Genomic DNA, 26,501 nt, shown 5'->3' with positions numbered 1-26,501 from the left:
ATTACAAGACCAGAGAGAAACAGTTCAAGTCAGTCAAATTTAAAGAATAACTGGATTTTTTTAAATTTTAGCCTTGTTTCATAGTTCGACACTTCTATTGGTTATATCATTGAACTCAACAAGTTAATTGCTGAAATTTGAGAATGTGGTGACATTGCTTAAAACTTGGGCAAAGAACATACAATCAGATGATCAGACATATTATATACAAACCTCTAGGTTACCAAACTTATTAAGCTAATTTGTCTTCCAAATGATATGGTTTACATAATCTGGCTTACTTGTTGGCTTGTTTCTAGTCACATTAACAGTGTGGCTCTAGGGATGGTCAAATCAGTCTGATGGTTGGCCCACCACTTTGGTCCAAACTAAAATATCTCGACTATTGGACGGATTTCCATAAAACTTTGTGGAGACATATGTGGTCCCCAGAAAATAAATCTTAATGACTTTGGTTTCATTGACAATCACATTTGTGGTTTTGAGTGAAATATCTCAACTGTTGACTGGATTGCCATGAAATTTGGTACAGACACTCATGTCTGCCTCAGGATGAACTGTAATAACTTTAGTGATCATTTAACCTTTCTGCTTGCACCGTTATCAGGTCAAAACTTCGATATGTGCACTTCTTTGGTTTATGACCAAATACTTGCAAAACTAATGACATTTCCATCATCCTCAGCTATACTTTGTACTTGTGTTAAGTAGACCATGTTAGAAACATGCCAAATAAATACAAAATAGTAAACATGGTAAACATTATACTGCCCTTTCACACCTCACTGTACCGATGTCACTGTGCTCCCGAATCTCAGGAATTACTTTGGTGAGTACAATATTATCCTAACCAATAGAAAAGATGGCAATCAAAATGAAAATATGTTGTACTAAACTGGAATTATTCTTTAAATACCTACTAAAAGAAATAATAAAAGAGGAGTACAGTGGCCTCGGCTTAAAAAGGCAAAGACGCTCTGGAGTCATTTACCTTAAAACAATTCAATATATGTTACCCACTCAGTACCCTTTCCCTGTCTTACCACATCTCTGTCTCAGTTTCCCTGCCAACCTAACTAGACCAGAGTCTTCTTCTTTTGTGGTGGTGGTGCAGCGGTGCAGTGCTGTGGACAGTGGATGGATCGCGGACGGTGTGGAAGAGCTGTGAAAGACAAAGCCACGACAGAGAAAACAGGTAACACCATGTCCAGCGGACTGAGGGCTGATGGGAGAGAGGCAGGGGGGCGGGGACGCGGGATGGGGCCCTACCTCCCGTGATCACTGAACTTAGAACCCTAGCCACCATGGTGGGTGGTCGTGGTCGGTGGCGGTGGGGGGTTTAAGGGACACACAGAACATGCTGGAAACTCTGTACCTTTCAATGTGCCTTCAGAGAGGGCCCAACTCACCCCCGGAACCAATAAATCTAGAGGAATGAGACCATGTTAGTCAGGCAGAAGCAGAGGAAAGCGAGGAAGGAAGGATGGATTAGAGTCAGAATCAGGAGAGAGTCAAAGAGAGAGAAAGAGGGAAAGAGGGATGGAGTAAGGCCAGAAGGAAGCAATGAAAGATTAAGCTGGTTTATGTTCCTATGTTTTGTCTTTCCAGTGATTCTGAGTCCAGTTCTTTGGATTAATACTTCCACTGTTTGTTTTATAATGATCAGAAAGTTGTCAATTTTCAAACCAAAGCTCTCAAACCAGAACAGACATTTACCACCATAACACAAATCGTATTCTACGATCGAATGAGTTACACCAGTAAGCTCTCTCTGCCTTTAAGCAACCTTGCTTTACTATTTTGCTAATAATCCAACATCTATCCATTTTCTCAGCCTGAACAGCTTGGTACGAGTGTGTGAAAACCGTTTCCTGGCGAAAAAAATACTAAGCCAGAAAAAAAGGAGACAAACTTTTCAACCAAGAATTAGAACAAGGAAGAAGCAAAAACAGGAAAACTAACTTAAATATGAAAGGTTCTTGTGTAATCTCAAAAAAGGGCGTCTTGTTATATAAAGTGTAAATATGTTCGACTGAGAGTGTGCAGGGATCAGGGCGAGTGTCTTGAATGGCCAGATACGCTTGTCAGACGCCTCCTGAAAAAGGAAGATCAATTTCCATCTGTATTTCTCAAGAGTTGGACGGAAACAGGTCAAATAAAATTATCATATAGAAGGAAATCAAAGGGATTTTTTTTTGGTTTTAAGAAACCAGTAGTGTCCACTGCTCCTTGTAAATGTAAAAAACCAAGTGCCTTTGGAACAACTAAAATACTGTAAGTAAAGGCACTACAGTCTAATCTAGCAGATGCTAGCACTTGTGTTTTTGGGAGTAGGAGGCAGTGGAAAGAATTAAAAAAAACAACAAAGCAGTTTGTCACCAATTCCTATACAGCCGGAGGGGAGGGGGAACAGGCAGGGAATAAGCTCCAACTCCTACAAATCTCACCCAAAATGATCTCAGATCTCAGCTAGGGGAGAACTCAGGGGAAACTCTTTCTCCTTTTCTTCCAGATTTGGGTCTATCCCTGCCCCTGCGGCTGTACTAAACCACATGCAGAAGAGGGGAAGGGAGGGGGGTCATCTCGTTTTCGATCAGGGCGGTTAAATAATCAACAACTCCCCCTCCCTCTAGCTCTGTACACCCGCCACCATGCAAACCCCATCTGTCAGCACTCACTGGGCATGCTCCAAAGGGGCCATCCCAAGCACGGCATCTACGGTAGACCAGGCAAGGTAAGGGAGGAGGGAATGGGAGGCGGGGTTGATAGGGACTAACACCGGTGGTCAGCTGTCCTAGATATGCAAACCAACCGATTATGAAAGCTTTTCTTAACATCCAGCTTGATCAATTTATTGCTAGAGTTGAAGAAAAGCCTCCACAGTTTGTATCAGAGTCTGCAGAGCCAGAGTAGGGGACCACCGGACTGCAACAAAATCTAGCCAGAGGGCGAAGGGAAAGAGGATGGTCGAGGGGAAGGGAGGGTTCTACCGCAGAGTAGCAACTATTTTTGTCACTAGATCACTAATTGCGTTCTTCCGGATTCGGCCAAACCAAATCAAAAAGCAAAAAGAAAAAATAAAAGGCTCAGGCTCAAATCAAGCAGGACTCAGAAAGATGTGGAAAGACTACCGACCAGCTAGCTCCTTCTCCTTACTCCGTCTCTTTTTCTCCAAGCGTTTCAGTCTCTTCTCCTCCCTGCGCTTGGCTTCCTCGGCCTCCTGATGGCGCCTGCACTTGTGGAAGTTCTCCACCACCACGCCCACGAACATGTTGAGCACGAAGAAGGCCACAATCAGCAGGAAGGAGATGAAGTAGAGCAGCATCCATGGGTTGTAGTTCATTATAGGCTGAAACGTACACGGGATACATACAAAGAGTTTTTCAGATATCCTCTGCCACTGATATGTGCCCTGGACATATTTAACATTTGTGTGCATGAGTGTGTGTAAGTGTGTGAGAGAGTTTGTACATATTTACCTGTTGGTCAACTCCTACAGCGTCTAGTCCATCATACATAATGTCCACCCAGCCGTCTTTTGATGCCAGAACAAACAGAGACATCAAAGCCTGACATGGAGAGAAGGAAGACGGGTTGAAACATAAATACAAACACTGAAAACCAGGCTCGCAAAACTTCAACAAAACATTTGTCAAATATTGGCATTTCTGAGGTCTAACCTGTCCCAGGTTGTCAAAGTTGTACTTGTGTCTGACCCATTTGTAGTTGGCCTGCAAACAGTCTGACTTGTTGGTGATGTTCCTGACATCCTCTCCATGACAAACAAAGAACTTCCCCTTGAAGAGCTGAGGAGAGAAAACACAGATGTGCATTTTACATGGAATCTGATTCTTAGAATGTGTAAGTATCAGAGGTTATGTTTTCCTTCATGTCTGCATACATTTATAATAACATACTGATTAACACATCATCATTAATCCTAATAAACCCTCCATGGGAGCAGCAGTTTAACATACTAGCATTAGAGACACATTACACTGTTAAGAACTGTAACCTTGGAAGATACTCACTTGATATAGCTGAGTACTGAAGCCCAATATTATCTTCAGCTGAACTTGAGAGTGTATTTTTAGAATGCATAGTATATCAGACATTGTCCCTTATCACCACAGCTTTTTAAAAAAATATATCACAGACATAAAATGAGTAGAGAGAAAGGCATCTTTTTCCCAGAGCACGGCCTGCCAGAGCTTCTTGCCAGGCTGTGCAACTGCCCTGGGTTAAGTTTACACTAGGTTAAAGTTAGGGCAATAGCTGGAAATACCCATAAACTACAAAATAAAATACAGCGATGGCTGCTTGATATAAAATATAACACTAAAAAAAATTGTAGGTCACTGAATGACCATACTTGTATTGCCAACATTTTTAAAGACAGTGCTGTGAGTTCTATAGAAGCCTTTTAACGAGTGACAGCTTCCAATCACTGCTGCATGGTGTCATCGCAGCCATTAACCCTTCATGACACTCCGTCATTCGGACAGATGGTTTATGGACATAAACATGCTGATGGTAGACAGACAGGAGCCCGAGCTGGACCAAGGGCACTGTGCTCGTTGGTATAGATTAGTCCTTGGGCCGTTAGCCATGAAATCTCCAGCGACCAGATAAGCATACATAAGCGTCTCAGCCAATGAGTTATAATGTGGAGAGTGCATGAAAACTATTGTTCTGCTAAGACTGTGCGATGTACCGTATGTACTACCAAGAAATGAGAGGAAAAAGTGAAGAATAGTGGGCGTATTTTTCACATGTCAAACTGTTGCAGCTTACGAGGTGGAGGATAATGTTTCTGTGTCATGACCGTCTAGACTGTGGTCTTACTTCCTTTTTCTTTTCTCATTATCTCTGTCTGTATCATTCCACTCGGTTATTTCCTCATTTCCTAACCTCTCCTCGTTCCTGCTCTCACCTGCACTCCCAGGATGCCAAAGATAATGAAGAAGGCGCAGCAGATGACCACGATGTTGCCGATGGGCTTCAGCGAGGACATCAGGGTCTCCACCACCAGCTTCAGCCCCGGGGCTCTGCTGATCACACTGGAACACAGCATATATTAGGATATTAGTGCGCTGCATTCATGTGTATGTGTGCGTCTGAGTGTGTATGTTTGTGCAGGGCACTCTTAGGTCACTTACAGCACAGCTCATACAGTACCAGATGGAGCAGGGATGCCTGAGGCGTTCCAACCCCGAACCTCCTCGCACCCCCTGCTCACCCCCAGGCCCCCCGCCCTGTCTGCACACACACGCTTATATACACACACTTTGTTTTGTTTTTCCCTTCTTTACCACCATCAGAAACCTTTTTTTTTTTCTCATTTGCACACATTTCAAAACTTTTCGAACCTAAAACACTTGTTGGCTCAGACGAATTAACGCCTCTTTCATTCTCTTCTGCTCTTCTTGAAAAAAAAACATCTCTCTCAAACTCTCCCTTCACTTCTTTCTGCTTCCTTTCATTTTTGCAGTCAAGGAAACAGACACATCTAATTAAGCCAATGGACTGATGAGGATGTTTAATTAGTGCCAGCATGGCACCCGGCACCGCACTGCAGCTGAGCTTCTCCGACATGGTGGAACACAAACACACACACACACACACATACTACATAAAACCTGCCTGTGCATGCACACTCATCTGCACACAGAAAACGTACACACACACACACGCACTAAACTCAAAATGTGATAGACATGATGATACATGACAAGGCCTAAAAGAGAAAAACAACAGGCAAAGAGACTGTCGAGGTGACAATCTGCTCTGCCTTTGTCTATCAGTCTTTGTCTGCATTGTATGTTTTCCCCTGAGCGGACAGTTGAGTGAAGGAAGAGTCAATAGCACATTAAGAGAGGACACAGGATAATAAGGAGCCAGGCCTGACCAAGGCCATTGATCAATAGCCCTGATCAGAGAGTAACGAGTCTATGGCTGCACCTCATGGGTTTGCACCTCACTGCCTCTCTTGATGTTCTATTGAAAAGCATGTTAGGATGCAGTATTGCTGCTGACCTACAGAGGGTACTAGTGTTCAAGAGCTGCATCTGCATGTGTCTGCTTTGGGGATTGATGCAGTTATGCTGGTATATGAATATATTTGTAATGAATTCTCTGCCAAAAGCGGGGAAAGAAGGGATCTAAGTCCATTTTTTGTTTTGTAATTTCTGGAGAGGATTTTTTTTTTTTATACAACATGTCTTCATAGTGAACTAGAAATGCAAAATACTGCATGGATAAGTTAGAAATGTGCAATTAAGGCTTGTTGAATCAATATTTTTTCAGATGTCAGATGTTTCAGTATTTATGATGATGTTTCAAAACTTCATTCACTTGTTAACTTCTTTTCTCTCAAGACTTTAGAAAGTTAAAAGCGAAAAAAAAAAGAACTTGAGAAGAGATTATGACGCAAAATGCTAAGAGAAAGCAAGAAATGAAGTGCAACTTGTTGGATATGTGGATGAGTTTGAGTCCATTGAGGACAGAACCGCAGCGTATGCAGCCTCTCTCCATCTCAGTCCTTGAGACCACCTTTTCACTGCAAAAAAAAAAAAAAAAGATGTTTCCACACATCGCTGCTTTGCATATGAAAACCCCCAAGCCCACCTCTCTAGCTCTTTACATCGTGTTCTCCTTTTGAGTTTAAGTGAAAAGGCTTATTAAGGAGGAGAACGAAGGAGAGACAAGCCTCTTATTATGAGTCAATACACTCTGATGATGCGGTACGTGAAGGACACACACCGCGATGGGCTTCTTTCCATAATGTCTATTTGCATATGACACGAAAAATGAGGATGAGGAGGAATTGGATGGATGGATGAAGCCGGAGGGAGGAAAGTTAGTGCTTGCTTCTCCTAATCTACCTCTCTGCATAATTTCAGAGCGGTTCACAGCGTGTCCTTGTTTTGTGTGCTATACAAAGGAGCCGGGATGAGTCTGCCGCCATGCGTAACACCTGCACGCATGCACACATACTCTCTCCACCGGCATATCCCTCACAGTGAGGAAGGGGAACAACAAGTAGGGCAATAAGTGGCAGGCGTGTTCCCACAGAGCAAACACTGGGTGTAATTAAGCGACGCAGAGAGATAGAAATAGGGAATAGAGGGAGGAGAGGAGGGCTGGTGAGTTGCAGCGATATAGAGGGAATAAAAAATGAGGCAGCTGCTATTTTCTTTCTTTTTTTTTTGTTTCTAAACTTTGTTTCTTTCGCTCAACCTTGCTGGATAAATTTCTTTCTACTATCTTCCACGTACAGCTGTCCTTCCCTTTTCAGCTGTCAAACTTTACCGCTCGCTGCTCTTGCTCTCTCCCCGCTAACACTGCGAGCCAATCAATTCAGGTTCACACAAACACAATCTAAACGTCGTGAAGAATGCTTAATTATGCGGCCAGTTAAGTGGCCAAAGTCGGCACTGTCTGATACAAGGCGTGATGGTCAAAAACGCACACGTACACACAAGTGAGCGATCACATTATCTACCCAACGGAAGCCTCGGGGTAATAACATCATCATCAAATGACGGATGAACTCAAAGGCTTAGCCAACAGGGGTCAACAGTAGGGGGGGGGGAATTATCAATATACAAACCCGTCGGCCCGCCCTGACCTCACAAACACCACACAGCCCTTTAGATCCTCCCGCGATGAAGCCTGGGATTGTGGCAGGTACGATTAATGGATACACCCAGGTGGGAAGGGGTTGGGGTGGGGTTTCTAGGTTGCAGCCGAGTTATCAGTGTGGTGTAGGTGGTGTTGGGTGACATAAAAGTGCCATTTGGTGACACAGGGTACTAACTTCTGAGCCTTCCCTGAGGGCAGCTCTCAGCTCAGGATGGGGGCTTGATGAATGACTGCGGAGGTGTGTGTGTGTGTGTGTCTGTGCCCTGTTAAACAAAGCTGATGCATCATTCTGTCACACACACACACACACACGCACTCGTGAGCCCCTGTGGACCCTGCTCTCCTGTGTCATGTAACGCTGTCATTAATATCTCAAATGAGAAACAAACAGCAACAGATACCTGCACGGAAACACGTTCACAAATACAAAACTCTCCCGTGTTCTGCAGTTACACTCACACAAACATGTCACGAGCAATTCAAGAATACACACGTTGCCGTCAGGAACATTTCAACTCTTCACCTCATCACCCTGCATAAACTACAACAGACACTGTAGTTCAAAACTCAGTTGTCCAAGTGACAAGCTGCCATGTGAGCCCGTAAATAACTGTTGATTGATTATTATTCCCGAGTCAGCGTCGGCGGCTCCGGTGCAGCTTGTGTGAACCCCACGTGCACCGTGCTGCCAGAGGGGAAAACACAGACAAGCTCATATTTAATTCACCAGCGAGCGTGAGTCTGCCACAATCGAACCGGGGGTGACAACAAGCTGATATTGAAACTAACACTTTATTCCTGACAAAGCTCTGTCTGCTTTGTAGTATGTTTGGAGGAAAAACTTTTTTTTTTATTTTTTTTTTTAACTTTGTAGCTGCAGAAGTTTTTCTCATGAAAATGTCGAAAATATTTTTAGACGTCCTGACTGCAACAGCAACACCAATTTTTCACTTGGGTTTAATTCTATATTTTTTTTTTAATGAAACATCTGACAAACAGGCTTGTTTATTTAGAGAGAGAAGAATGCAATTGTTGGAACTATTCTGAATTGTGGAAAATCTATTTTCCTAGAAGACTTTGACCCCACTGACCCCGCTAATAATGAAGATTAAGGTTTTGTTTACTGACTGCATGAAACAGCAGAGCGTATATTATTAATAAGCAATATGACCTTTGGGTTACAGGCCTGTCTTCATATTCTGGTCAATTGCAAACAGTTATACAGCATATATACCAGACGTATGGTGATACTGTAGAAGACATGGATGACGTTGGTGACATCATTCTGAAGAGATGTTTTGAGATAAAGTTTACCAGTTGACATTATATTGGCACTTGGTTAAACCAGTTAAGATTGTCTCATAGGAGGGTTGCAGAGTTGAACGTTAATATGGAACTATTGATTATAGCTACTCTAAAGTGAAAGGCTTGTCAAAGATAGGTGAATCCCAGATGGATCCAACCTTTTTAATCAGTATGCTTGTGTCATTCAGTCTGGCAGTAGCACTTATAGCACCAACGGGCCTCACTCCAAAAGTGTCTTGCTTTTAAACAGAAAGCGTTTGGAGCCTGAGCAGTATTTCAACTATGTGTTGACCAGACTGAATTATCTCTAACAGGGTTTTAAGTACCTGCAGCACACTATAACCAAGCCATACAGTATACCCACAGCAGCACACTAATAGTTTAATATGCTAGTGCCTTTAATGCTTCACTCCCTTGGATTGAAAGTTAACAACTATGTCAAAAAATGATTTTACAGTATTGCTTTCTTGTAACTCATCTGCAGCCTCAGCAAGAGCCGAGCCACCGAGCTCAGCTCTTTCCTCTATTCTTTTACTGTCCTCTCCTGTTTCTCTCTCGCTCACTCTCTGCTCGTCTTCATACAGTCTTCCTAATCCTATTTCTCTCTTTGCCATTTTGCATTTTTCTCAAACTGGCGACGTCACTCCTTAGAGAAATGGCTGCCCTTTGCTACCAAGAATATTTCCTCCCGAACATAAAATTTGTCCAATTTCCTCCTGTAATTGCTACATATTTTCTAATCTGACTTTAAAACCTTCCCTAGTCGACATTAATACAGCCTCAACCTTGCTGCTGGCTGGGGATTAAATAAGGCAGGGCATACAGCTGAAAGACTTCAAGAGGATTCAGCAGCAGTTAGAGTCAGGTGCTCTTTTCAAGTCTTCAGTTTGTCACAGTAGCAATAGATCTAATTATAAAGTCCCTTGTTTGACAGCAAGTGTATTCTCTAATGGCACATTAACATTCTGCTTGTAAGTGATCGGGATGCAAGAATTTTTCAGCTAATTAACTACCAAAGTTGCAACCAAATTATATAATATGTCAATCTCGTTAAGGAAAGTTATATCTAAAGGTTAAAAAGCGCTGACGTCTAAAGGAGGAAAAGTCAACAACACAGCAGGATTGAGCAGTAAATAACACTGCAAAGCTAACTAATAGCTAAAGTTCTAGGAATGAAGCTAATATAAGACCTTTATTACTCTTTGATGATAACTGATTATAGAGTTGCAAAATGGAAGCAGTATTTTTTATCACTGTGATTTACTACAATTTCTTTTACAATTTCTTTTATATTTATAACCTCAATGTTCCTCAAGGAACACAGTGGAGTTTATTGGATGGATTAGCAATATGTTATGACCATCAGCTTAGTTTCTAAGAAATCAACCTGTTGCTTACCCTCTATGACATTGCTGTAGTGATGTCAACTTATCCAGAGATCTCTGCAGTTACTATGGTGATTATAATCAATGAATTATCGTAGCTGAGAGAGATGATTGCCAAAACTACAAAAATAATAATAACACTTTGGAATCATCCTTTAAAGTGAACTGTACACCAAACATAAGCTTTAAGTTCAGCTGGCTGTTAGCAAAGCATGCAACACATTTATAAGCTCAGTGATTGTATGTGTTTTATTCTGTTTTCATGTATAAAGGCAGTTGTGTATTGTTAGTAATTCAAACATGAGAGTTTTGTGCTCATCTCAGTTTTAGAAGTGCTCTGCTACTCAACTAACAGTGTCAGTGCAGAAAATCAACAGTTCTCTTACTTTCGCAAACTGAAATAACTCCTCAAACTTCAGCTCATATCAGTATCAGACTTGATCACATGTAAATGGTTAGAGAGATTTTGGGCAGATGTGTTTGAAAATTTGTCACATACTCTCCAAATAACCATGTCCAAAAATGTGTATACTCAGCAAATGGTAACTGCACATGTAAGAGTTGTACATCAGACTATTATACTGGTCAAGTGGATTATATGAATGAACTGCTACAACATAAAGCATTTGTCTAATGTTATGGACTGTGGATCCTCCTTTACTCTGTACTTTTAAATTGATGACTTTTGCTGAGTCCAGATAAAAACACAATATCTAAGTCTTTTCACTAAGAGTAAACTCATCTGATCCACATAAACACACACTTAAGCATATGAACACCTACTTCCTGATACACATTCAGACACATTACAGTATGAACTCAAAGAAGAAAGCAATACTTTGAAGCCAGGGAACGCAAAAGCAGTCTCGGCACAAGATTTCACTTTTACGTCAAAGGTGAGAGGAAAAAAAAAAAGTAAAAGGAAAAGAGAAAAGATCATCTGTGTTTAGTGGGTAAATTTGGCAAGATGAAAATGAATATTTGATTTTTGTGCTCTTTCCGAGAACTGTGATAAATATTCAAGAGTGGGCAAAGCCTCGAGAGCTCCCCTTCACGAGATGAGACACCGAGCGTGCTGTGAGCCAAGTCGAGCATGAAGCCACACACAAGCAAATGGCTCCGTACGTACACACGCAAACACACACACACACACACACACACACACTGAGGCTTTTCATGCGCACAGACAGAGTAGAAAACTTAGGACTGCACACATATAAAGACCCTGTCTGACATTACACCAAGGTGCTAATTCTTTGTTTCTCTTCCTGTCTATCTCTCTCTCTCTCTCTCTCTCTCTCTCTCTCTCTCACACACACACACACACACACACACACACACTTGGAAATCTACTAAGTACAAAAACAGTCTTCAAATTGGTGATTTCCGCCTTATTTCCGCTCAAATAAACATAACTGTGCAATTGTGTACACACTGACAACACATGCATGAATGCACACTAAAATAAATGCCTACACACACACACACACACACACACACACACACACACACACACACACACACACACACACACACACACACACACAGACATCCCCCAAAAGCTCCAAAAGGTGGCTCATGTCAGAGCTGACAGAAAGCTCAGTTTGTTCTCAGTTTGAGTTTGGGTAATAAATTCAACCTACACATAATGGGTTGCTCTGTTACTGGCCCTTTAATATTTCCCACTAAGTATGTCCAACTACTGTTATTGTATAAGATCATATGCAGGAGAGGTAAGACTTCACTTTATGATCCTAATCACTAGTGTCAGGGGTGGTTGTCTGTCCTCTGAGTGTGTTTGTTGTCTTTACATTTCTGTGTTAACTCACCGTAGCGGCCTCAGGGTCCTCAGTAGCCTCAGCACTCTGAGCATGCCCAGAATCTTGGTACCCGAGTTGGAGATGAGAGACACCAGGATGTCGATTACAGAAATCATCACCAGCATCCCATCAAGAATGTTCCAGCTGCTCCTCAGGTAGGCCTTTTCCCCGAAACACCAGCCCAAAGCTACGATCTGGACACAAAAAAGGACAGGACCCAGTATGGTTTGAATATATTTAAAATGCAACATTAACTTAAAGTATAAGCTGCATAAAAATGATACACAAATCAGTAGCGCAATATCTATTTTAGTCTGAGGCTGTTTGTTATCAAGTCATCTTTTGTGTTTATTAGGAGTGGATGCTTAATATGCCATATGCGCAGCTTATTGACTGCGTAGAGCGGGTGTTTATTTGGAGCTTGGCAGCGAAGATCATAAGAGCTGCAAGCTTTCCAAACCTCATTTCTAATTCTATAGGTTCCACTCATCATGTATTCTGCCCATATAGCAATTTGCATCCCAGAAAATAATAGCGACTGGCTGACTTTGTTTTTTTTTTTTTTTTTTTACCTCAAACTTATTAAATCAGGCCAAACACGGTGAGACAACTATTCATGCATTTATAAACACCTCTTGCTACTGAAGAGATGAGGGAGCAAGAGAGGCGAGGAGATGGATAGAAGGCATAATTTACATTTGTTGATGCTCATCAATGCATAACAGTACATACTGTATATGAATAATGTGGCTGGAGAATCATCAAAGAGGTTGATCAAACTTTATGAGAGATCTCTGTGACAGCCCAGACAGCTTCTACTGACTTGTGTAGCTGTAATCAGCCAGGGAAAAGTACTTTACTCAAGTACTTAACTGTTATTTATATTAACATTTGTGATAATTATACTCACCAATGTTTCCATTGTGTGTTGTATTGTACTGATGGACTACATTTCAGAGGAGAATACTGTACTTTTCACCTCATTTACAATAGTACATTTATAATTCTGATATAACATGCTGAAAGAAGCCATTCTATTTGTATTAAAAGTATAGTAAATAGTCAGGCACATAGTCACCTGTAAAAAGGCAAATTATCATTTTTACACTGGTTTTTGTACTGATAAAAGAAATGAGAAATGTTAATTAATGATCTTTAGAGGTGCTGGTAGGTTTTGTCACCCTTGTACAGAGCTAGGATCTGCTGGCTGTAGACATGTATTTAATGGACAGATATGACAGCGGTATCAATCTTCTCTAACTCTCCGCCAATTCTACTTAAGGAAAAATACAGGAGTATTATCAGCAAAATGTACTTCAAGTATCCAAAGCAGAAGTACTCGTCCTGCAGAAAACAGCCCCAGTGACCGATCCACTATTACTGCCTTATCAATACTGATGCATCGATGTTTATGTTGTAAACTGTAGTTTAATCCAGTGGTTGCCAACCTCTGAAGGGTTAGAAGATAAATTTGAAGAATCATGAGATGATTAAACCCCAAAAGGTTGAAAACTCCTGGTTTAATCTTTAACAATGCATTGTATCATGTAAACTAATGTAAACATATGTTTTGGCGACATGTTTCGGCAACCGATCGTTGCTGTTGTGTCTTTTGCACTACACTTCACGAAATTACTTGATAGTGCTGTGCTGTACTGTACTGTACTGTGCTGTGCAGTGTGTGTGTGTGTGTGTGTGTGTGTGTGAGCCCAGCAATCATACTGGGACCAAAAATAGAGACAGAGGCTTTGAATGAGTGACACTCATGAACTTTCCTCCCCTCTGCCTCCGCTCGCTCTTGCCCACGCCTGCACGGACCTCCATTCAAAGCCGGGCCGTTTGAATACTGACGAGACAATCCTCCGCTTAGCATTATGAAACAGTCCCTGAGAGTGTGTGTGTGTGTGCGCATTGTGTGTGTGTGTGTGTGTTCACTGTCTGAGTCTCAATCTCTAATTCTCTTCCTCTCCCTTTCCTCCCTCTTCACTCTGTTTTCTTTTGTGTTTTTAGGGCTTACAGTATACGTGGGTATCAGCCAGACTGTATTTTCTCTGCAGCTTTATGTCTGAGTGGTTTTTAGAGACGGGTTTGGATTTCTCCATCGTATGCAAGATTTTTTACATTGTGAGTGAACACAGATGTGTCACATGTTGTTTCTTTCCAGGCTGGGGATGATGATGATGATGAGGGGCTTTGATGTGTGGCAACCAGTGTCAAGTTTTACGGTACCAAAAAATCCTGACCTACCAAATACTTTAAGGCATAATGGCTGATTTCCACCGAGTGAGTAAGAACAGAAGTCAGCGATGCCTTCATGGAAGCATACAAAACAGACATGCAAACCTTTAAAAGGAAATACCATGGAGCCTATCAAGATTGGTACGAGCACTTTGCATTCCATCATCTAATAGCCAGCTTGAGCTGTAGAAAGGGAGCAATAAGGGCCTGCATTCGATGCATAAAACCAATGCTATTAGTGGAAATCCATAGTCTCTTACCTTTATAGTCATCTCAGCCACAAAGATCGCTGTGAAGATGTAGTTGGACAATGTTAGGAAGATCCGCTCCTGCAAAGCAAAAAAAATATATGCTGAGTTAAGGTACATGCTAATAGTTTTAATTATTTAAAATTCACATTTTTTGTTGTAAGCATGTTTTTCTACCAAGTTTGTTCTTCGTCTGCTTGTAAATGATGTAGTGTACAGCTGAATAATGTATGAGGAAACTAATGTTTTTCCCCTTACAAACAACCCATTGCATTAACTAATGATGGCTGGCAGGCAATTAGAGAGTTTACTCTTCATACCATTCTTCTAAAATGTTATTTTTTTCTCATGCCGGTGCAAAAATCATTTTTTTTCATTTGAATAGACTTCTTTAAAGATCGTCTTCAGATCAATTGAATTGAACTGGGAACAAGTAGTATTATGTTATCTGTGGAACACTTGGTGAAACATTTCGATTGTCTTGAGAAACAAGCATTTATGGTTGAACAAAGACCAAATGATTTGGTAAACTGACATTTTTCCATGTTGCATCAGGGCCTGCATTTCTTTCTATCAGCAATAGACAGTCATTTTAGAAAACAAGCACTCTCATTTTGTTTTGTGTGCATGCATTCAACACAATACCAGCAGGACAGAGTGATTAGACCTCCAACTATACACAGTCACAATACAGTGCTCCCATGCCTCCCTGTTGCCTGAGGCAGCATGGCTCAGTGGTGTGTGTGTGTGTGTGTGTGTGTGCATGCAGGAGAGGATGGGAGCCTATTTACTGAGCTAAACAAGGACTGAGGAGAGAAAACAAGCAGGGTAGCAAGAATAAGATCCCTTCACCGGCTGCTTATTTACCCTACTTCCCCTCAGTCTGGGGAGACACGACCCTGTCTTGCCTCTTAATGTCTATGTATGTGTGTGTGTGCGTGTGAGCCTGGTGTGAGCGGGTGTAGGTGGCTGCCTTTCCCACGGCCTGCAACCACCATCGCACATGCTCTGAGGAACACAGAGTCACACACACACACACACATAAACACAGAGATGACAGTCCGACAGAGTTTTTTGTGAAGTCTCTGGGAATGCTGGGCATGACATCACTGGGAATGCTGGTGTTGAGAAGGTTTATAAATTCCAGGCTTGACAGAAGCCATTCCTGCCCTCTATAAACAAGTTTTCATACTTTCATTCATTATAAACTAACAGGCATGTGGTAGGGAGAGACACAGCAGACAAGAGAAGTTAGAAGGCAGGGAGAGAAATGGAGAGAGACTGTCAGGAAATTCACGCTGTTTGTCTTAATGAGACATGGTCAACAGTTTCAATTTGCTGTCAGTCCAATCACATCCAGGCAAAAGGCTGTGTTTTGGTAATTCATTACCAGTTGTAGTCTGTCAACAAGCTGTTAAGTTTAGCTTTGCAGGCTAAACAAACATAGATTGCTACATTAGCCTAAGTACTGCATTCAAATACAGCAGCTGTAGCCATTAGCTAGCTAGCCTGCAAAAAAATGAGGCAAACCCAACTTTAGGTGATTAACAAAATGATGAATAAAAAATGTATGGTCTATGAATAAACCACATTTAACAAACTGAGACTGTGCTCTAACTCTATCTTTAGCTCTGGCTAAACAGATATAACATGCTACCTGAAAAATTACATGTAAATAACTTAGCTGAAACCATTTTAACTCACTAGCCTGCAAAAATTATGTATCAACTAGGCTACTCACTCTCATGTATTTTCAGGCACACTAAAATTAACAGAATTCTTTTTTTTTTTTAAAGCCAACTGAAGAATTATACACAAACTAAGAATTTTCTCCAAGGAGCTGTTAGCTCTGGAAGAATAAACAAATAGTTAGCTAGCCACAACACTGCATGTCAATAGCTGTAGCCATTTTAGGTAGCCTACAAAAATTAAGCACAGTTTCAACTTTATTTTTTTCCATATGTGCACTCATATGTTGTCAGACTGAAATTAACTTAACGATTAAATAAACAATGAAACGAACAATAAACAAAGAAACTAAGAATTTGCTCCTTAAAGCTTTTAACTCTAGCAGGCTGTAACGTTATATAGTTTGCTAGCTGAAATACTGCATATAGACATTGTAGAAATTTTAGCTAGCTAGCCGGCCAAAATGAAGCACAATATCACTTTATGTTTACTGTACTTTTTCCATGTATACTCCCATTTTGGAAAACCAAAGTGAGCACAGTGATAAATAAAAATAAGTCTAAATAAAAACTGTTGAATGAGAATTTGCTCAAATAGTTTGACCTCCAATTTTTATGGTTCTCTTTGTGTGCAGCAGGTGCTTCCTTTACAGAATTCAGGACTCAATCAACAGGAGTAAAACGTCTCCGTCTTGCCTCTCATTCCCCCTCTCTAATGGTGGTGGTGTTATTCCCGGGTCAACGCCTGGCATCTGGTGTGTCAGACCACATTTTAAGTAACCACAAGCCATCAGCCTGAAGAGCTCAATCCAGCCCGGCCTGGTTTGAAGTAAAGCTCAGCATAATGGCAGAGGCCAGCTATGACTTAAACCGAGAGGCACTTTGCTTAGTTACCACTCAATGTAAACAATACCCAATACCTCACTTCCAGTAGATAATCTGCAGTGAGTGGTTACAGCTCCACAAGGCATTGTTCACTGGCAGATGCCTGAGAGTTCCAGTATCTCTCTGACTATTAAGGAACTCAAATTCCTACATCTGTATGATGATGGCAAAAAACTTGGGAAAGTAAATTACTGTAGAGCAATGCATTGTTACATTGTTCCTGGAAAGCTTTCATCACGGTCCAGAGTGTAGCGTTATCTCTCTTAATGCTGTCTGGAGCAGATGACGTGGATTCTGAAAACTTAAGGTTGATTGTATTTTATACTGTTGATGCTGATATAATTCAATTTAGAGCTCTGGACAGTGATGTATTGTCCCCTAGCTCAATTAGGAACAATAAATCATAATAGGTGGTATAATCATCCTCAATCATTTCCACTGAGCTACAGGCAGACGGTATCCAGGCAACATCGAGCACCAAAGCAAAACAGCAGTGGACCATAGGCCAAATACTAAGTGTGTGACATAAGTTCCAACTCAATAATCTAATTATTCAGCCTGCATTCCACACTAAAATGTTGTGACTAAAACATTTTATCTCTGTAACAATGACTACATTTCTATTTAAAGAATATAACATGTGTCTTTAGTCAAGCGGGCACCATGGCTGATGTAAAGCAGGTGCTTCAAAAGAGTTGCTGTATACAAGCAGTGGAGTGATAAATTATATGTTTGGTTGTTATACACAGCCAAACCTGAATCAGTGAGAGGAAATCGATTCACAATCGACTTCATTAATTCAAAACAACCCACACAGACAAACAAATAGCATTACGCAATGGCCACCCGGGCAAATGAGATCTGTAGCAATAAGCATCACAGCTCAACACTGTAATGACTGATCATTCTCTTGTTTCTGGCTGCGTCATACATTTCCATCTCATTACAATAATGGCCTCAGGGTGCAGACTGGACACGACGGCCACAGCAGGAAACTGACAAAATATTTGTGCATCCAAAAATCCTGCTCTCTGATGTGAATGTCAATGCGGCTGCTGTGGTGGATTTTGTGCGTTTGCAAGTGTGACAGTGCTAGTGTGTGTGTTTGCAGAGGTGAGAGAGGAGAAATCGTCCCATCTATATGTGTGTGTGATCTCTCTGCCCTGATGAGACCGAACGGCCTTGTGGGGCAGCCTCCATTTGTTAAACATCTCTTTTCCTGGACATTAGCCACGTACGCCAGCCCACAGATAATTGAATCAATTACAACGGCACTGTCTCCTCCGTGTTTCAGTCGCAAAACAAGCAGAACGGAGCGTTCCAGCGAGACCGAACCGCAATTAGGGCTATCCACAGAACACCTCGCTCAGTGAGAAAAAAAAAAAAAAAAATCAAACAGTGATAATTATTGTGTTTATGCATGGAGCGGCTGGGCTGTGTTCTGCTGCTATTGCTGGAAGTAGGAAAGGACATGGAGTTAGATTTGTGTGTGTTGCTGTAAGGCATCCAGCCAGCCCTATATTTGAAGGGATGGTGCATTAGCTAAGGAGGTGATGGTGTTGATGATGCAGTGCAGTAGATACAGGGGTATAGCACACATTACCCAAAGCTACTGGCTCACAGTCAAACAGGAGTGGTTCCCTGCTTACATAATGTTCCACTCCATTTCTCTGAGGAGAGCAAACTACTGTGGTGATTCTGTTTTTTTGTGTGAATGTGCCTGTGTGTGTGTGTGTGTGTGTGCGTGCGTGTGTGTGTTTGTTTGAACAGCCATCAAGGTATAGATTTGCTGACAGGTACTTTCTCCATTTCTGTTTGGACTTTTTTGAGCTGGCACAGAGTTTCTTTATAATTGATTCTACTCACACACCTCGGGAATTTCTGTGTCTATATACTATATATATATATATATATATATACCTGTATTTCAGTCTTTCTCAAACTTTTTTTTCCATTTCTTTCAGCGTTTATCATTGAAAACTGTGAAGGCATCATGCTCAAGTCATACAGACCGACAGTGAACAGTCAGGGTATGTGTTTGTACATTTAAACATATTTTGAGACTCACTGCACTGCTGGGGTCAATGCGAGGCCTCTCCATGGCGATAGTGATGCAGTTGAGGAAGATGATGACCAACACAACATGGTCGAACATCTTGTGCGTGATGATCTTCTTGCACATGAACCGAAACCTGTCGAAGAGCAGGAGAAATATGTTTAAAACTTTAGCCACACTGGAGTTGGATGTGATATGCTGTACTGTATGCATCTAAACCAAGCAGATGTACCAACAAGTGTGAGTCCTTGTGTTATAAAAGAGCTGACGCTAGCTCAAGTGAGATCACTTCCCCTTTAAGTAAAAGTAAAGAAGTATTTTCAGCAAATGTGTCACAGTATACCAAGATGCCGCTGCTTATAACCAAACACACAGACCTACTGCAGCTTAGTATTTGTCATAAAGGCATGTTCTATAAAACCTGAAATGATATTACATACTGTACAAGGACATTAACTGAAACACACTGTGAACACTTTACAAGTAATGAGAGATCTCATTTAAGAGAGCTTGTCTCACATACAGTAACTCTGTAATGAACCACTGTAGAATTAGGAGTCATTAATTATGCCTGACTTTCATTACCCGACATGAAAAGGTTCCCAGGCTTTTAGCTCACGACAACAGAGAGGAAGAAAGAGGAAGCGCTTGTTATATATGGCACTGGAAGGGATTAAATCAAATCCGCTTTGATGGCTCATATCGCTCTAAGTGTGCAGCGGGGGGACAATATTGTAAGGCTCGGATCTGGATTTTTGGCTTTATTTGGCAATTCAGACATCATTGTGTCAACACTTGCTGGGTCTGTGTGAGTGTCTATGTGTCATCTGACTGTGGTGATGATTGTTCGTACAGTATACAGACTGGATGAGCTAATTCCTCTTTGATATCTGCACGCCAGAGCCGTGTTACTAAAGAATTCATGTGTTTTCCTCATGCAGGCGGGGAGAACACATGGCAAACACACGCTTCCGGTGCCAGCTCCTCCTCCATGGTTTGAAGGGCTCATGTCTGGCTGAGAACTTTAATGTCAAGTTTAAATGGTCCCCGAGACTCACACTTACACACTCACACACACACACACACTAACGCACGCACACACACACACACACACACACACAAACTTAAACCTTGGGAAAAAACCTGTCACCACACACTCAATCAAAAGCAAAATATCAGACCTGGGATTAGAAAAAAAAATCACTGACATCATGGTGCATTAATTCTTATATTAAAAAGGTTTTGACAACAGTTGAGATAACTGAATAGTATAAAACTGTAACTGTAATCAACTTTGAGGTATATGTCACAAAGTGTGTCCAAACACTGTAATTTTTCTCCAACATACAGATTCTCTTATTTAAACCTGTAAATCTGTGAATTTTGCCTTGATTTTTCAATAAATATCCCAGTTTATCACTTTTCTGTCATTTTAACAGTGTGGGTGGTAGTGTGACAAGACTTTCTTTAGATTTTCTGTCGAAGAAGTTTAAAATTCTGTAGGTGGTGCTCAGGCATGGCCTCTTCATGTATCATGGCAAGAAAAGATAAGAGCTGCTCATGCTAATTACCCAGCTCTTCTTCTGTGCGTTCCAAACAAACCAGAAACATAAACCACATCACTTCTTGTGTGGACCCTGGATGATTGCTTTCCAGGAAAGATGCCGAGAACAGTTAATGTTTTCTTCAGCTATAGGCTGAATCGCTTTTATGTTATATTATTTGGCAACGGAAAGTAGCAACACAGAAAGTTTCGACATTAAAATGCCACAGATCATTACTTTGACTATGTACTATAATTCTGAAACATCCTCCCTGCTGTCTATTTGTTCTATTCTTGTCTGTATCTTATTATCTGTTACTCAGATGGCCCACTCCCCCAACAAGGTTCAGTATAGTTCCACAGAATCTGATCATGTACTGTATGGGGTGCCACATGCACAACCCTGAGCGAATCCTCCCCACACATGGTCCCAATGTTGATGAACCACTGTTCTTACACAGCCCATTCTTGTGGTGAACACATCTAATCACAGCGACTGCATCACAGTATGCCTACATAGCCGGCCCACTCCACCACTCATTAAAAACTTCCCCTGCAGTAATCATCAGTAGCAGCAATAACAGCAGCGAGCACAAAGGCAGGTTGAGGTGAACTCGGGTCCATGTGAAAGCTGCTGGACTCCGGCCTCCCACTACGCTGCTGTCTCTTGATGTGATTGTGAGCACAGGCAGGCGTCTGTGGTGGTTCAAGGCCAGAATGGGCGCCATGCAGAGCCTGTGTCCTCAGTGTCACTCTCAACGATGGCCAAACCTTGGAGCCTGCTGTGATTGAAAGCCAGCTAGAAGCCCAGTTTGAGCCAAGCTCCTTCAGTTTTCTTAATACTCTGACAATAACAGACTACAGGGAGCTTTTCCTATTAACCTTTTCCAAATTATATAATACAGAGAGCAGACAAGAGAACCATCTAGAACTTCTAACAAGGCTTAAATTCACAGATAGACTTTGTATCTTTAGTGCAAATCAATAGAGAAATTATTCTTACACAGGTGTTGGCTGGATCTGAATAATTTTACAGAAACATTTTCGCAAGAAAATATAAACTATATTAATACTGTAGCTATTGTGCATATTTTTCCAAATGTCAAAAGACGATGAAACTTTTAAGGACATGAGTAGAAACCACGTTTACGCTTCTGGCCTCTGAGTGGGCGTTTCCATGGCAGTAGTTGACTTGGAAAGTGGAAGCTCGCAAGCTTGGCTAACTGGCGTTCACTCAGCAAACTAAGCTGACTAGCTTCCTCATTCTAATGTTTACTTTTTGCACATGTTATTTTAACACCTGCTAAGTCATAGTCAGCTCTCACAAAGTCAGTGCTTTGTTCATCTCACATTACGAAAATGAACTGTGGGCTAGCTAGTGTTAGCTGTCTTTCATGGGACCAGTTGTGGTGATGGCAAATGACCACACTGTCAAAATGATGATTTCTTAGCAAAAATGAACTGTAGTTTGAGTTCATTCTGTGATATCTTCTCTGGTGATGTCAACTTATTTGTAAAAATAGGTCTGAAGATGAAGATTATTCTATAATGTATCTGAGAATCATTTCATTTTGAATATCTTGAATGGACATGACATTAAACTGGTGATGGCTAACATTAAGCTCCCATTGGGTGAATTGGGGGTTGGTTGTTTGATGTTTAATTAGCATGTTGTGGTGCTGTGGTGGCAGGCTGGGGCCAGCGTGTTGCTTGGTGTTGCCTTCAAAGCCACATCCTCCAAACAGACAGCAGTGACACACAGATCAAAGCCCCAGAAGGGGAGGAGGAGTGAAGGAAGAGAGGGCGAAGGAGGGAGGGAGGCGATGGATTCAACATGTGGCTGAGATAACATGCAGCACTCAGTAGGAGAAACTCCCTTCCTTCGTTTGCTCCTGCTTAATGCCAATTCATGCTTTCCACGTCCATGTGCCTGCGAGGGTCTACGTGGCAGTGTTGCGCTGCGTTGCTCTGCATGACCCAAATTTCGTCATCCACCAATGTCCGCCAGGGTCTGCGTCCCTCTATGGACGTCTGCGCACAGCCCAAAATTTGTGACTGCGCGAACTATATGTGTCAACTGCGCATGTGCTAGAAAAGCAAACAGGAATGCCTGTATGTATGCACTGTATTCCTATTCTGTTAAATCGCTTGATGCTTTTCTTTTTTCCACTTTTTCTCGTTATTCAGTCACATACAGGAACTCCTCAGCTGCATTCAGACTGAAAACAGCCCTGTGTAAAGTACAAGGGGCTTGGTGTGGGCATGTTTAAAGTGCCAATGAGACAATGAAACAGGATCCAGCAAGTCTGGTTTGAGCAACAGATTATTGCGTTTAAAGGCTGATCAGAAAAACACTGTTTACTAGTGTGCACACGCCTGTGTCTGCTGACCCCCGACTGTAGTATGAATGGAACTGCGTGTGTGTCTGCGGACAAGTCCATGGCTTGTCCACAGCTCCACGTGGAACATGGAAAGCATGAATTGGCCTTTATCACCCCTGACATGACAGAAATGTGCAGATAAAAGAGACTTCTGAAGTGAGAATGTGGGAGGGAATAGGAGTTGATACAGGAAGGAAAGAAAAAAAAAACGCTGTGGCGCTCACATTGCATTCAAGAAACACTTTGCCATTACAGTCAGCATTATGGGATGTCAGTCAAATGCAATGTTAAGAATCTTCTTCTTGTAGAGGCTCAGCCTTTGCCTGCACACTGATACAGGAAACTATAATTTAAAAACTGCTCATGTTGAAATACAGTTTATTTGACTAAACAGCCACAGGAGGAAACAAATAACTCGTTTCCTCTTTGGAAACAACAAACCTTCAGAGCACTATGTACCCTGAACTTCCATGAATATGTAAAAATGCCCAAATTATAGAAAAAGAACCTGTAAAACTGAGAACATGGCAGAGAGGTATAGGTATGGAGATGAGGGGAGGTATGAATACTACCTCGACTCTGGAGGGAAGAGGTAGAGTGACCAGGTGTCTCTCTGTCGACACCACTCTGGCTGTTTCTTCTCTAGCCAGCGGAACAGTCTGGCAAAACGACTCTGCAGGGAGAGGTGTATACACAGAGCATTCATTATTCATATGTACACATCAACTTCCTGTTGCACACTATGAACCACAAATCATGCACCACAAATTTGTTTGTTCATACAGCCCTTTTTAATTACTAAACATGAAACGTGAAAAGTTTAATTAAAAATATATTCTTATAAACAAATAAAAAGACATGCTTTAGCAATTCAACATGCAAAACAGCATAATACGGATTAATTAGTGATGGCAATGGTTGCTGAAAAAAGCATTTGACCATCCTGAATGATAATGTGTATTTTTTAACCTCAGCTGGATTTTTTAACATCTTTCCAGCCAAGATAAAAAAATTACTGTAGAACTGCCCTGCAGCTAAACTTTTATAATTATTAATTTAAATTGGGAATTTTATTTGGAGAGAGGTATAAGACAGGGCTATTCTCTTCGCCCACTCATCTTGGGTTAGTAATGAAAGCACTCGCAGAAAGAATTATACAAGATCCAAATGTTTCAGGTGTTAATCAAGGGACACATAAATATGTTGCTTTATTTGCAGATGATCTTTTGATGTATCTAGCTAACTTGCAGAAATCTATGCTGCCTTCATTTAAACTTGTTTCTGAATTTATTTGTGCTTACCTGTCTATTAAAGCACCTCAGTTTCAGTGACCTGTCATTTCTACATCATTAACCTAACCCATTACTGTAACTTGAACTTAATCCTAAACCCAAGCCTGAAGCCTTTATTTAGCAAAATGTACTTAAAATTGAGGATCTTTTTTGTCTTACATGTCTATAAAGGTACTAAAGAAGTAAAAGAAGAAGCCCACATGTACACATGTGTACACATGCACACAGACTGACCAAATTGGCCTCCTCCTCTGCATTTTCGTCTTCAGTGTTGTCCTCCAGAGAAACGTGTGTGGGGCCCAGGACTGATGGAGAGCCCTTCCCATTGCAGTCGCTGTGCTCTGGGGGCCGTAAGTGGCTTAGAGAGGGTGGTCTGGAGCTGTGCATACTGGCTGAGCGGTACAGGTAGGGCACCTACATAGGGGAAAGGACAGGCATTAAGGACAGGATGCAGTTACACTTGTCTCTGTTTCATACCAGATATGGAAGTGAACACAGTTGTTTCCTGAATGACTGTGTCTTCCCCCTCCCTGGTGTTGCTCTTTTTGCTTGTTTTTCTTTGGCTTTCCAAAGACAATATGTTGGAAGTGTTGTGCTGTGCCATAACAATGCCCCTCCATGTAAAGCAGATCCTGACCTTTAGGTGTCCCCGAGAGCTAAGTAAAACCAGGTTTCCATTCCAGCCAAAGATAACAGCAGGTGAGTTCAGTGATTAACATTCCTTCAGCAAGAGAGGAAGACTTATTCAGTAATACATCTGCTGTAATCTGTGACTGAAAAGGAAACCTGCATACACCTGGCTCTCTATGGCACAAGTTAAGAAATCCATAAAGCTTCCATCAAATTGCCTGCCAGCTGGCATAATGGTTGGCCTATTTGTGTTCTGCATAAGGATCACCAGACCATTTTATCTAGCGACCCTTATTTGTTTAATGTTTTGCAATGTGTGCATGAGTAAAAGAAGTTAGAATTTGCTTGTTCCCATACTGTTCATTATTGAGGTGATTGTGGTACCATTTGTTTAGAGCCATTTTTAGGAATAACAATGCTGTAAGTGCATAAAAGAAATAATGCCATAAAAATCTGACCGTAGGATTTTAAGATGTATACTAAAAAATACTACAGTCTAGTGAATAGTGGAGCTTTTGGTGTTGATCCACACTGTTTCTACTCCCACTGTTATTTACCACAAGTTTCATATTCTCAACAATATGATTACTCAGAGGTAGATGCTGATGGACAGCACAAAGCGTCTACCTGCAGCAGAGCATCAGGGGGCAAATCCATAGAGCTCCGAGTCTCTACTGACTCCATCCTCCGGTGTCGGGGCCCCCTCTGTGACTGGGACATGGAGTCTGTCCTGGCCAGGGAGGCGTCATCCTCCTCCATCAACCCTTCTCCTCCGCCCTCCCCATCTTCTGAGCTGGAGCCTCCCTCCCCTGAGAGGAGCGAGCGTCGTTCCCCAGATTGTCGCTTCTGACGTTTGAGCGACGGGGCACGACCCAGGCTGTTCCAGCTGGACCGGCGGCTGGTCCTGCCGCTGCCGGAGCTCCAAGGGGCGTAGGGCGAAGGGCTCCGGGCACTGGTCTGGAGCAGGAAGATGGCAAGAGGAGGACAGAGTGATAGAGACCAAGAGAGAGAAAAAGAATTACAAGAGGCACTACACATGAAAGTGTTGCTCTCGTATTGTAGCACTCTAGTAATGCTGTTCTTTCATGCAAATAAACCAGGCTGAATTAGATTGACTCGGTTTGACGTGAGTGTAATTGAACTGAGATACGTTGCTGACAAACAGACAGGAGCAGATGTAGAGATCTGGGCTTATTTTCTCAGGTCTTTATCCTGATCATCAGTTTGTCAAAGTCTGGCAGTGACAGTGGCAGTGGTAAGTAGAGTGTAGGCCCGGCTGAGAGTTGGACCGACATGCCACATTAATCATCATCAATCATTATGACCTCACATCAGCGGGACACATACAATGAATCCAGAGAGACACGGAGGTGGCGGTGCGTGTTG

At 41.8% G+C, this 26,501-nt stretch overlaps 1 protein-coding gene across 20 annotated transcripts in view; it reads right to left on the bottom strand.

Moving 5' to 3' along the window:
- Positions 1 to 26,501, bottom strand: part of cacna1g (calcium channel, voltage-dependent, T type, alpha 1G subunit) — a 271,804-nt gene that overhangs the window by 40,623 nt on the left and 204,680 nt on the right. For all 20 annotated transcript variants that reach the window (XM_042397382.1, XM_042397395.1, XM_042397393.1 and 17 more), the window contains 10 exons: positions 25,743 to 26,072; positions 24,720 to 24,899; positions 23,766 to 23,866; positions 19,282 to 19,405; positions 14,653 to 14,721; positions 12,164 to 12,348; positions 4,934 to 5,060; positions 3,681 to 3,806; positions 3,480 to 3,569; positions 3,157 to 3,349 (listed from right to left, as the gene is read on the bottom strand). In XM_042397382.1, the coding sequence (XP_042253316.1) occupies positions 3,157 to 3,349; positions 3,480 to 3,569; positions 3,681 to 3,806; positions 4,934 to 5,060; positions 12,164 to 12,348; positions 14,653 to 14,721; positions 19,282 to 19,405; positions 23,766 to 23,866; positions 24,720 to 24,899; positions 25,743 to 26,072 (1,525 nt within the window). The remainder of the gene's footprint in view (positions 1 to 3,156; positions 3,350 to 3,479; positions 3,570 to 3,680; positions 3,807 to 4,933; positions 5,061 to 12,163; positions 12,349 to 14,652; positions 14,722 to 19,281; positions 19,406 to 23,765; positions 23,867 to 24,719; positions 24,900 to 25,742; positions 26,073 to 26,501) is intronic.

The sequence above is a fragment of the Thunnus maccoyii genome, chromosome 20 (genome assembly GCF_910596095.1).
Source record: "Thunnus maccoyii chromosome 20, fThuMac1.1, whole genome shotgun sequence".
NCBI lineage: Eukaryota > Metazoa > Chordata > Actinopteri > Scombriformes > Scombridae > Thunnus > Thunnus maccoyii.
This window is presented reverse-complemented; position numbering and strand designations above follow the sequence as displayed.